The sequence below is a fragment of the Misgurnus anguillicaudatus genome, chromosome 15 (assembly GCF_027580225.2).
Source record: "Misgurnus anguillicaudatus chromosome 15, ASM2758022v2, whole genome shotgun sequence".
Classification (NCBI taxonomy): Eukaryota; Metazoa; Chordata; class Actinopteri; order Cypriniformes; family Cobitidae; genus Misgurnus; species Misgurnus anguillicaudatus.
Window position 1 is genome coordinate 33,363,593 of NC_073351.2, and position 13,314 is coordinate 33,376,906.

General features: G+C 35.2%; 1 protein-coding gene across 3 annotated transcripts in view; it reads right to left on the bottom strand.

Moving 5' to 3' along the window:
- Positions 1-357: 357 nt before the first annotated feature.
- The window catches only part of gdpd4a (glycerophosphodiester phosphodiesterase domain containing 4a), a 39,117-nt gene continuing 26,160 nt past the window's right edge, over positions 358-13,314 (bottom strand). For 2 of the 3 annotated variants that reach the window (XM_055174357.2, XM_055174356.2), the window contains exons 10-16: positions 7,995-8,145; positions 5,700-5,924; positions 5,422-5,579; positions 4,418-4,565; positions 4,250-4,332; positions 3,217-3,296; positions 358-2,938 (exon numbers count right to left, since the gene is read on the bottom strand). In XM_055174357.2, coding sequence (XP_055030332.2) covers positions 2,817-2,938; positions 3,217-3,296; positions 4,250-4,332; positions 4,418-4,565; positions 5,422-5,579; positions 5,700-5,924; positions 7,995-8,145 — 967 coding nt within the window. In that variant the 3' untranslated portion in view covers positions 358-2,816. The remainder of the gene's footprint in view (positions 2,939-3,216; positions 3,297-4,249; positions 4,333-4,417; positions 4,566-5,421; positions 5,580-5,699; positions 5,925-7,994; positions 8,146-13,314) is intronic. The other variant, XM_055174358.2, reaches the window with a different exon arrangement.

Genomic DNA, 13,314 nt, shown 5'->3' on the forward strand with positions numbered 1-13,314 from the left:
GGCAGATTTTTTAGCTTGTTTTATGCACAAAATCACTTAAATTTGATATTTTTTGGTCTAAAAACTAGACTTATTTTCTTGTGTCGTTTTACTCATGAACCAATGCATTTACTAATGTTATTAAATAAATTATTGTAGTGTTACACAGTAAAAAGTGAAAAGTTGGATCAACTTAAAAATTACTACAATTGGTAACACCTACTAAATGTATTTTTCTAAAAAAAAAAACTTTTAAATGTAAGTTGAATAAACATAATTTTACGTTGAACCAACTTTTTACTGTGGACGATACAATTTTGTGAACATGATATTGGCAAAAAAGTGTAAATATTAAAACATTTAAAAAGAGACAACAAAAATGATCAGAATGCTGTTTAAGATCAGTTTACAATCATATATATACAGACATATGTTACATTAAGACATAGTTATTTACATGAAGTAAATAAAATCAGTACTAGACATTGCATTTTATACAGGCAAAAAAGTTTCATCACTCCATGGAAAGTTCACACATCTGGAGTTACAGTATGTTTGCAGTCACATGATGCGGGTTGACTGCAGTTTAATTCTTGACTGGCACATTTTGAACAACATCTGTATTATAATTTATTGGTCACTTGCAAATACATCTTTAAGCTGGTTATATTTCTTGGCATGTTTGGCCTGTAACTCAATGAACAGAAGAAAACTGTACTGTATGTCCTCCCAGAAATCATTACACTAACTTCAAACTTCCAGATTGTCGTTTATTTTTTATTTGATGTTTTACTTATTTTCACATGATGCAATGGACCTGACATTTTTAATATTTCCAGAAAAGTCTGAAATATTTCAAATGCCTTTGCAATGACAAGTACTTTCTTTCTTTTTTGTCATGTGCTACAGTTTGAGCATCTGGATATTAAAGGAGCTGTATGTAGGTTTTTGACTGTACCAAATAAAATAAATACTAGAATATATTTGTAAATATTTAGGAAACATGCTAAGTTCACGTATCTGTTTTTTTGAAAAACAATGCCAGTTGATCTCTTTTTGAAATCTGCCTTTTGTGCACTGTAAAGAAAATGCAGCATGAAGTTAAGACAACGAGTCAATTCAACTTACTTTTTAAGTTTGCACTTGTGATAAATTGACATAACTTAACCAGTTAAGTTAAACAATTTCAACTTGTTTTTTTAAGTTAAAGTAACATAAAAATATATGTTGATATGACATTTATTTTTTTTAGTGTGTCAAAAACACGAATATTTTGGTCCCACTGCCAATTTACCCATTAGTGAATTTCGACAGCTCGGTTGCCAGTTATCACGGTTGCTTAAATGAGACTGCAATTGCCCATAAATGTGACCTTTGGTGGATGCAACCTCCGAAATGAGCCGCAGATTGATTTATAAAAATCCGCACAAGCAGGTTTGTAACAAAAAACATTGCAAACCTAAAAATGAGAAGATAAACATGCTTTGCATCGTCAGTTGCGCTCCTGAATGTGTTTGGCAACCCGAGAGAGGAGAGGGAAAAACGTCTCCAATGTTTTGAATTTAAACTGCGGTTAAAAAGTTTAACCGCTAGAAGTCAGTGTGTTACATACAGCTCATTTAAACAGGCAAATTGAGTCATTCATGTTGATGAAAAATAACTTCACAGAAGCAGGAGAAAGAGAATGACCTCTCATATCTTTGTGTGATGGCACTGCCATGGTAGTACTATTGTGTGCCATAAAGAAATAGCATGTAAGTACCACGATTATTGCAATACATAATACATAAATCAAAGTACAGAGGTTTTATATTGAACCAAGAATGTATTTTAAAGGGAGTTATTTTTTAAAATGTTTACCTCAAAATCCAAACTTTTTTGACAAGATGTCTTGCATTGTGACATTTTTCTGTTTAACACATTAATTCCCCAAAACCTGATTAATTCAATAGAAAATTATAATTTTTTAAATGTAAAATTTATATAATTTGTACATATATATTATGGTGGTATCTATCGTACAACCTTAATTTACATTTATATTAAATCATTGAATTTATATTAATAAATATATAAACATCACATTTATTATTAAATATATCAACATTAAATTTATATTAAATCATTGTATTTTTGAAAAACTGTCAATAATAAAAAATAAACAAAATAAAAATAATAAAATCTACTGTAAACACATGTGCAAACTTTCATTTGAAAAATGTCACAATGTCCCCAATCTTAATGATCCTAAAAAAGGCCTAATTGTGAAATATAACAGCGTGTTTGTCCTCAGATCCAAATTCTGGGTTCGTTTTTTACATCTTATATGCCACTTAAGATCAATTTCGTATATTAAAGTCCAGATTACATGATACTCATGAAGTGTTTATAAAAACAACTCTAGTGTCTTTATTTTCATGCTATGACCCATTTGGAGTTTCCTCCAGTGAGGTTTTGTCGAGGAATGTCTATGAAAACCATCTTTTGTCGGAGAGGTTTTGTGAAACACTTCACACCAGAAGCTCAGCTCCGTGCAGCATCTGTGTGGATCTGAAGCTCATGTGCATGGAAATGGACGCACAATGATGATCATCAACTGAAGCTTCCTCCACGCATCTCTCCACTGCTCTTTCCAAAAGATCTCCGTATCAGACGGGCGGCTCTTCTGAGATGGTGGGCAGGTTGGGTGTAACCGGTGAGTTGTGAGGTTCCACCTGAACGATGACACTTGAAATGGACCAGACGTCGCTGAGCTCTGTCGTACGAAGGCGTGGAAGAAAAGGAGAAACATCACCGTGGGCCGTGGCTCACACAGCAGTAATGGGAGTGATGAAGAGTCAGATGGGTACAGGATAGCCATGCATAGGAGAAACATGCAGGGAGAGATGAGAATCCAGAGAGAGCGATGGGCCATCAAAGAATAGAGGGTTCCAGCGAATGCCATGCACTTCAGAGGGGTCTTGCAGGGGAAAAACATAGCTCACCATTTTGGGGAGGTGGATAAGGAGTAAACTTCTTGAGATTCATTTAAAAATAATTATTTTTCACTAAACTATCAATACTGTTTTAAAACACTATTAATGATGTTAAATAGCATAATTACAATCTGATGCAAAACAATAAATATTTAAATTTGGCACATTTATAGACGGTTTCATCCGACACACGTGCGGTGACGCGATTGTGCGTCTGAGCGAAACTGTACTTCCGGTCTCTGTTTGTTTATCTTTAACTTACCAGTCCTGAACTTGCTGTACGGCCCGTTCTCATTCACCTGTCTACTACCAGACCAGAAGGGTAAACCTCTCTCACGCCACCTGAAGAGGAAAAGATGACCGGTGATTTAACATAAACATCCACTTAAGAAAGCCAACTTAACAATTTTGTTGCTAGATTTTGCAACTTTTCAGATTACTCTAATAACTTATTTTTTCAAAAAGCACCTAGCAACAAAATTAGTTATATTTTATTTTAAAAAAGTGCAACTTTTGGAAAAATAAAAAGGCGTTTGTTTTTCTTCTTAATAAGGCTTATACAAAAACTATTTTCTCTGAAACACGCTCATGCATGAAAGATTTTTCTGCCAGATATTAAATAAATTAATTAATTATAAAAATCAACATTATAACCCGATTTACCATTTCATTATAGAAAAAGTTGTGAAAGGCTTTTTGCTAATGCTCACGCAATGATAGTGACAACAATTTAAATGTAAAGTTCCCTTTTCGTTCAGGTTTTCATTTTCAAAGTCAACTTGTATGCAAATTCTTTGTAAATCAGTGGGTGAGGTTTACTTGCTGAAATGCTGAGAGAGACACACATTTTACCGGGAAAGCAGGACATGGATATTGGCCTCATGTTGGCCACATTGCTTTCTCAATATTGATATCAGTCAATTAAAAAAATATTGGTTGACCACTAGGTTTAAAATGTTTTCTGTTTTTAGTTCAAAACCATGACACACTGTAAAAATAAATACGCTGGATTTACTTAAAAATATAGTGCATCATTTTTACATCCAGTTTTACTTGAAAATTTAAGCAATTGCATAAATTGCTTAAAACTTCATGTAATATTACTTTAAAAAATGGATGCAAAAATGATGCACTATATTTTTAAGTAAATCCAGCCTTTATTATTTTTCATTGCATGTGCTCTAAAATAAACAGTATGCAAAGTGGTTTGCAGAAAAATCTCAGGTTATTAAAAAAAAACATCAGCACTGAAACTGAACCTGACAGGAATAAGGCGCTCCAGGATCAAAACTCACCAGTGAAATATAAAAACAGCAGCGATGAGGAAAGCAGAGATGACATCCGTCAGGCTCCACATCAGACTGTATTCTTCCGGAGTCTGAATGTGTGTAAGGTGAAGGAAACAAGATTACAAACAATAACACAAAAACTGTGTTATTGTGTTAAAATATCTGTGACCTCACCATGAGAAACAGAGGCCGTCGCAGTGTCTTCAGAATGTGAAGGGCGTTTGTAGTGACCGAATGAACGCCAGCACACCAAGCCAATGAATAAAGCCACGGCTGACTGATCACATACAGGTTAGTGCTGATGTTCACTGAGGCGTATTTTCTGAAATGAAAAACAAACACACTGAGGAGATGAAAGAGGGGGTTATGTATTGTTCAAGACAAGAGAAAGACATTGGGATCTCATGTCAAAAGGACGTTGGGTTTTGACATCAGAAGGACGTTGGGTTGTGACGTCAGGCCGACATTGGGTTATGGCATCATAAGGACGTTGGGTTATGGCGTCATAAGGACGTTGGGTTATGGCGTCATAAGGACGTTGGTTTATGGCGTCATAAGGACGTTGGGTTATGGCGTTATAAGGATGTTGGTTTATGGCGTCATAAGGACGTAGGGTTCCGACGTCAAGCCGACGTTGGGCTCTGACATCAGCAGTACCTTGGGTTATGACGTCATAAAGACGTTGGTTTATGGCGTCATAAGGACGTTGGGTTATGGCGTCATAAGGACGTTGGTTTATGGTGTCATAAGGATGCTGGGTTATGGCCTCATAAGGACATTGGGTTCTGGCATTAGGCCGACGTTGGGTTCTGGCGTTAGGCCGATGTTGGGTTCTTGCATTAGGCCGATGTTGAGTTATGGCGTCATAAGGACGTTGGGTTATGGCGTCATAAGGACGTTGGGTTATGGCGTCATAAGGACGTTGGGTTATGGCGTCATAAGGACATTGGGTTCTGGCGTCATAAGGACATTGGGTTCGGACTTCTGAATGACGTTTAAGTTTGAGAATGTTTGAGTGGAAATTAAAAATTCCTCACATGAGAAACTATAGAAGATACCATAGTATAACTAATCAATAAAATTATTGTGTTATAGCAACCTCTAGTGATGAAAATCCTACATCTTGTGGCTTTAAGTGTGCTCGGGCAATAATAACTATATGACAAATCTGTATGTACCTGATCTGCTCCTGTGACATGTAACTGTAATGAAGGTTGAGTCGGACTATGTGTTCTTCCTGCAGTTCCTCTATGGATGCGTGATCTCCAGACGTCTGCTGTAAATCTGGGTCGAGGTCTTGTACCAGACTCCTCTGATCTGATGGCAACCACAACACCTGCGAGAAAATTATGGAGATGTATTACACCCGTGTCCCAAAGCAGGGTCTTCATCCATCACAACTCTTCTGTTAGCATTTCTTCTTTTAATTTAGTAGGCCATCTGGATCATGACCTACCTGGCTGGAGTTAATAAACGACTCATTCTGTAACACCTCAAGGGTGCGATTGATCCACGTGTCTCTGTACGGGTGACCTTTTGGTGGACGTCTGAGGTCAAAGATCACAAATTTCCCGTGCTGGGCAGCCAGGTTCAGAAACTCTTTCAGAGTGGGTATGGTTTGGTTCAGGACCTGATCCTTCATGTCCGCATCAAGAGAAGATGCCGTGCCGAAAGGATCCCTCTGAGAGATGAGACCGAGCAGAACAATCGTGTGATGTTTGAGCAATAAGGGATTTTATTTGCTTTTGAATAATGATCCCAATTGAATCAAAGTGAGAACAGAAATGTACTGTTTTTTACATAAAATCATCTTGCATAAAATATAACCTTCTGTGAAAATATAACCTTGATATCTTTAATATTTACTAAGATCATGTCAATATCATTACATTATATGACTTTGGTCACACATCATTACATATTTCTTTAAATATGGTGCATACTGTACTCTCATGACATTGATTTGTGACGTCTAATGAGCTCAAAGGTGGTATAGTACATGTATTTCATAACACACAGAAACCCAATAAACTCATGCATCAAAGATTTCAGTTAATCTTTAAACAGGGTGAGGTTTAAGCTGCAGTCGTGCGTCTTTTAGGGTCGACTCGAGTCGACTGTAACACATGGTACATTCATGCAAAGCTTAATTCCAGCCTTTAATCCCAACTGATCCCACCAGAGATTTAAGTGGGATTCGGAGGTTAATTAAGAAGGCAAAAAATACACCACATTTGGAAGTGAACTGCATCATTATTCATTAAGTTTTGAATCTGTTTGTGCCAACAAAATACTATAAAGTCCAATCAGTGTTATCAGATAACTAAATGTGACCCTGGACCACAAACCCAGTCATTCTACATTGAGATGTATACATCCGAAAAAATGAATAAATACGGTCCATATTTCGTCAAGATACAACAATTTGAAAATCTGGAATCTGCGCAAAATAATTTAAATATTAAGAAAATCCCTTTTTAAGTTGTTCATTAATAAAGTTATCCTAATGTTTTTTGGCATAAAAAAATGATAAATTTGACCCATAGCCTACAATGTATTGTTGGCTATTGCTACAAATAAAGAGTTTGTTTCCAAAACGCAATAAATGCCATTTAAAAAAATAAGTAACCACTATTTACAACCAGTATTGTATCAAGTAAGTATTAAAAAGTAAATTCTTAATTTTACACAAAATCCGATATCAGCCGTGTTATTCTGTCATCTTTTCTCCCTTTTTTACAAAGCATGACAAACACCAGTCTTCCTTTTCTGAGAATGCAATAAATCCGCTCAACCAATCACAGGGCATCATTCCACACAATGTAACCAATAATGGTGACGCTTTGAATACACACAGAATCGTATTTTACCTCATCTCCTTTGTACTTCGTGATCAACAAACAAACAAAAACAAAATAATACTTTTGATGACATTGATAAACCTGTGGTGGTTTTCTCTGGCGGGGAAGAAATGTGGGCCATCAAAATCAAATAATATATCGAACGAAGAAAAAATGCCGGCTGTTGTTTGCTCTCACATGACAGCATCAAGCTTCTTTCATGCTAACACATTGACCCCAGTGGATCTTATGAAAAACTTTCCATTATTTTACTCAAAGTCAACGAAAATCAAGCAGGACCAAAACATTTAACAGCTGATCGCCGTCAAAAAAGTTCAGCAATGACGTCCCAAGTATAACAGCAGCAATGACAGTGTTCTTAATATAACAAAGTAAGTGTTTTGATTAATGCCATTAATGTTTATTTTTTAATCAGTGTATACCACTAGTCAACTAAATGAATATAACACGGCAAAGATGAATGCACATTTATATATTGATTCAATAGATTTATAGCATTTTGAAAAAAAAAACTTGTCATGGATTTATTGCATTTTGCGGGGGAAAAAATCCGTTTTTATTAAAAAATTTGAAAATCAAATTATGGATTTGAATTTTTTATGTTATTATAACCTTAAGATGCTTTGTGTGCTTTTGTTTTTATCTTGTACTTTCTTGGTATAGAAAACAAATTTTTACCCAAATTAGTCTAAAGGGATTTATTGCGTTTGGAACCAAACTCTTCATATATACCCATGCTACTTGACTGGTTTTGTGTTCCAGGGTAACATATAATGTACTAATGTTATAAAAATATATGATGCATATATTCTAAAATAAATTTCTAACATTTATAATGTGACAACCTATTAAATAACAGTGATACCAATGAGAAGATGCTGGATCATCACCTGAAGGAACCAAGATCCAGCACTAAGTGTCTCCAACTCGGTCCATGTGAACATCGCTGCCTGTGCATCTGTTCGGTTGGGAAACACCTCGTGTACGTTGGTTGTCCTCTTCAATGTGCTGTCATGCATCAGGAACGGAATACCATCATAACTGCACACAGCAACAGAAAATCCAACTTTATTTCTATTAATAATTTTACCATGGTAAGAATTATTTAAAACATAAAATGCTGATGAGAATTTACTAAATTATAAAAAAATGTTCTGTCACTTCATAATTTCCATACTTTTAACTGTTTCCAATGAAGCCATGGTTTACAGTTAAACAAATCACATCACAAAACTACACTGAAAAAAATGATTCATTGAATTCAATCAACCCTTTCAAGGTAAGTGGCCGCAATCAACCCATTCAAGCTACACCCAAACAAAAAGATTAGTAAAGTAAAATAAAATATAAAACTTTTGTATAAATATAGCTTAAATAAATTGATTGCAACCACTTACCTTTAAAAAATTGATTAAATTCACTGAATCATTTTTTTCAGTGTATAATGGCTTGATACCAAATATTGCTCATCTGCCAAGCAGTGTAGTTCTTCAGAAACAAGTCTGATGTAATAATGTCACAGCCTCAGCCAATCAGAATCAAGGACCAAAACTATTCATTTTATAATTTTATTTTAGACTGTGGGAAATATTAAAAAATATTACTAAATAGTAACATCAGATTTCCTTCTGTATTTTGTGGACCTGAAAGAGGAACTTACTCTACTCAAAGCGGACAAACTGCCATCAAACTTGGTATTTACCTGGATTAAATTGATAACTTTAATCTGGTACATCTGACATTTTACAAGAAGTGAACAAAAAGTTTTTAACAAAGTTGCAAAAGTCTGCTGATCTGCTCAACACCATTTCAAATTGTACCCAACACAGATTTATATTGGTGAATGGGGTCAGAGACTTTTATATCACAAATAATCTGTCATGTGTTCTCATTTATGAAACATGAGCATGATGCATTCAGTGTGAAAAGTTCATAAAAACTCTTATGTGACCCGTTCAATTGATTTACACAGAAATTCATTCTGCCCGTGTTTAACTAAATGAGGCTCAATATCTGTTTTTAAACTCGGTATGACCCTGCCTCAAGGAGGCATGATGAAACGAAACGCATATTTTTTTTTTCAGAAAAACATGACAGTTGATGAATAAAAATATTGTTTGCAATGTATTTGCATAAAGTGCATTTGTTATGCTAAAAAATTTCTGATAAAATTAATAAAATTGTGGCCTAGATTAATCTGCTCTGAAAAGGAAAAGTCACTTCACCCTGTCAAGCACCCTTTTCAACATAAAGCACCATACAAAAAATTCTGCCCAAAAATATTTCTCTGGCCAAAAGTATGTTTTAAATATATGCTAAATACTTTTTTTAGAGAGTAAAGCTTAAATAAATATATATTTCGTATTTGAAATATATTTAGATTTAAAATATTTTAAGGGCAACAAATTATTTTCTAATTTTACATTTTTTATATTTCTTGGCCTAAATCTAAAAGTTTATAAAGTATGTATAAAATTTAAAATTGTAAAAGTAGAAAATAAATGTAAATTTAATAATTATGTTTACAGGTTTGTAACATAAAGTTTATCTTCTTTCTTAAATAAATATAAATGCTTAAAATATATATTAATTTTTAAAATATATTTCGAAGTATACAAAAAATTGCCAAAAAATATATTAGTGAAAAATCATTTATGTAAACATATTTCAGCAAATATATTTTTGGGAAATTTTTTGTATATTTTGAAATATATTTAAAGAGCAGCTATTTCATTGCTAAAAACAATGTTATTTTGTGTATTTGGTATAATACAATGCAGCGCCAGACCATAACAAACAGGGGGGCACTTGGCTTCCAACGGGGGGCACGCAATAGCAACAATAACTTGCAAAAACAAGACATTAAAACAACAAATACAGCAAGCACACACTCATACAACTAGTACAGACTGTCAGCTCATTTCCCGTATAAAGTGCAAAAAGCCAGAAACTATGCGCAAAACTATTGAACTTCGACCGCGGACGGAGCGCAAGCTGAGCTCCGCTGCGCTCGCGCTTGGCTCGACGCAACAACAAACCGCCCTCGCGCAGCGCAAGCCATTGAAATGAATTGGTTTCATAGCGCAGCGCACACCGCGTCCTAGCTTTAAAAAAAGCCGCTTTACCATAATCACGTCGTAATGCTGTTAACGGTCTATAGCCACACATCACATTTAAGCTTACGTAATTTAAAACAATGCTAACTTACCTTTAAAATAGCTGAAGATGGCGTGTAAGAACATTAAACTTCCTTAAAACAGTGTCCTGTAGATTTGTAAATTCCACCTCGATCTCGAATCTCTGAGTTTCAGCCAGTCTGTGTTTGCATGAAGATGAAGCAGGCGGTGCTGGTTCGTTCTAAATGTTCTAATATCCATATTTTACACGATCCATAAAATGCCGCGAAAAAACACGTTGCTAGTATCAAGTCACAAATATGCTAAAGACGTAAGACGTGTGAGACGTGGCAATACATCCAATCAGAGAAACTGGTCTATTTTAATTAAAGAAAACATATCAACTATATTTACCTCATTTGATTACATTACAAGTCATGAAACATTCAATGTTTAATTTATTTTAATTATTATTGATATATATTAAAGTAATAAAAAAACTTTGTAGGGGGGGCACAACAACCTGTTCGCCGGCCCTGATACAATGTGTTTGCGTGGTTTATGGCTAAAAAACACATTATTTTCCACATACTGTACATTTTTGTAGCTCCAGATTTCACTATCTTCCTGAAACGCTCTGATTTGAAAAGCGCTGTATCTCTGATTGGCCAGCTAATCTGTACATTGTGATTGGCCTGAATACCTCTGACGTCAACCGGAAATGTGATGCTTCTTACCATGTTTAAAAGATTTGCGCACAATGCAATGCTAACAGGAGTTAATTTACAGGCTGGGAGTCAAAGCGGGAGGATTTATAATAATGTCGGTCTTTACTACATCACCAATCCCAGGAAGTAAACTGTTGCCTACAATCCGTGTGTTTGTTGTAGTCCAAGAAAAGAGACTTACATTGAAGATGATAACTCGCGTCATAGTTTACTTTGGGGTTTGCATATCGTTAACATTTACTAATACACATTCACTCACCAAAGGAAATGTAAAATCGTAACCATTGGTGCTCTTTAAAATTTCATTTTTCTATATAAAGCGAGGTCTTTGACATTATGTATAGCCTATGGTAGGAAGTTGTCAGAGCCATATCTAGACTTTACAAATATTTGATCTAGTGAAACAATAAAAGCAAGAACAGATTCAAGACGGCATGCCATTTCTTTACCTAATTCTGAAGATGAGTCTTGAGAAAACCAAAAACTGTGGGCTTTTCTGGGTGCCTTGCGTGTATCGTAATCAGCTAATAATAAATCACTGTCACCAACCAGTCATCAAACCAACCTGCGTAATATAAGATGTAAATCCACCCCCTGTCCATGCTCCCTATTGAGTGTCCTGGGGTTGGATTAGTAGAGATGAGAGCACTAACAGGATTAGTTTGCTCTAATCACATTAACTGAGAGCAGTGAGGTGACTCACACAGCAGATGTTAGGATCACATCTATTATTAGTGATATCTGGACAAAAGCAAAGGAAAAGCTCTTATGAATCTTCAACTGATGTTTCTGAAACTGTTCATGTCTGATAACTGGAAGTCTGCTTTGATCAGCTCGATGTTGCAGAGGACTTTTTGCACCATTCACAAATGAAGCACTAACACTTTATAATAAGATTATATAAGTTCATGATCAATAACATTTCTACAGCATTTATTCATTTGTGTTAATCTCAGCATTTACTAAAACATTTTTTAAAACATGCCCAGTGTGAACATTGAAAAATAGAACTCATAGGTGAATGATTTAAAGCGCTTCATGTATGCAAACACATGAAGTTGCTTCACAAAAACATTTAAATATCTTGCAGTATTTACAGTTGTTCTCAGTCGCTTTGGCACATTCCTCAGATCAGAATTGAAATTCTCAAAACTACCTGTTCAATTCTCACATCATTGTGTCACTTGTGCATATCAAAAAAGCAGTTTCTCATTTCTTTTAAGAAGTTGCAAATGCTTTGGTACATCCATGCAAATGATTATGCACAATCTGCTGTTTCCTACATTATCAATTGCTTATGTCATGTTGATCAAAATGTATTTTATAAAACGGCCCGTTCTGGTCCTTCATTGTGATTGGTTGAAACGTGTTCTAAGCCGAGATAAAATACCGCGGTAACCCCACGGTTCAGACCGCATTGCATAAGTATCACTGCGCCACTGTTGCTATGTACTGATTTATGAAAATAAACACCACAGTCTTTAATCATATTTTTTATTTTTCTACAATTGCACAATTAATGGCGATATCCAGATAAATGTCAATAAATATTGTTGAGTCGCCTCGTCAATAAAGAGAAAACGCTTCTCTTTATTGTTCTTTAACATCAAATCCGTATGTACGCTATTATCCACTAGGTGGCGATCTTACCCAACTTAAACACTGACACATTCACTCAACACTAAAAACACCGTAACTGCGTCTGAAACCGCCTACTTCCATACTATATAGTAGGCGAGGTAGTGCTTTTTGCATACTTGAAAGTAGGCGGTTTCCAGCCCAGTCTCCTGAAGATGCGTATAAATAGCACGAAGTGTAAAACTCGTGCAATACATACGCTAAATTCCACTTTGGCGTGCATATGATACGCAAGTCCTTCCTATTCACTTAAACAGGGCATCTTTTTTTGTCGTTTTATTTATTTGTTTCTCAATTTTTTGCTATTTTTTTTACCATTTTCGCTTGGGTTTAGGGTTAGAACAACTTTTTGTTATATAAAAGTGACATCCTAACCCAAACCCCAACTCTAACCCCAACTCCAAGCGACCATGGCTTAAATATGGACAAAAACATTGAGAAACCTGTATATTAAATAACCTCATTAAGCAAATCTAAAATCTAACCCTAAACCCAAGAGAAAATGGTTTAAAAAACAGAAAAAAATTGAGAAACCAATAAATAAAACGACAAAAAAGATGCACCGTTTAAGTGAATGGGAAGGACTGGCGTATCATATGCACGCCAAAGTGGAATTTGGCGTATGTATTGCACGAGTTTTACACTTCGTGCTATTTATACTCATCCTCAGGAGACTGGGTAGGCGGTTTCAGACGCAGCGCGTGTAAGTTTTGATCAGGCTCTGAATC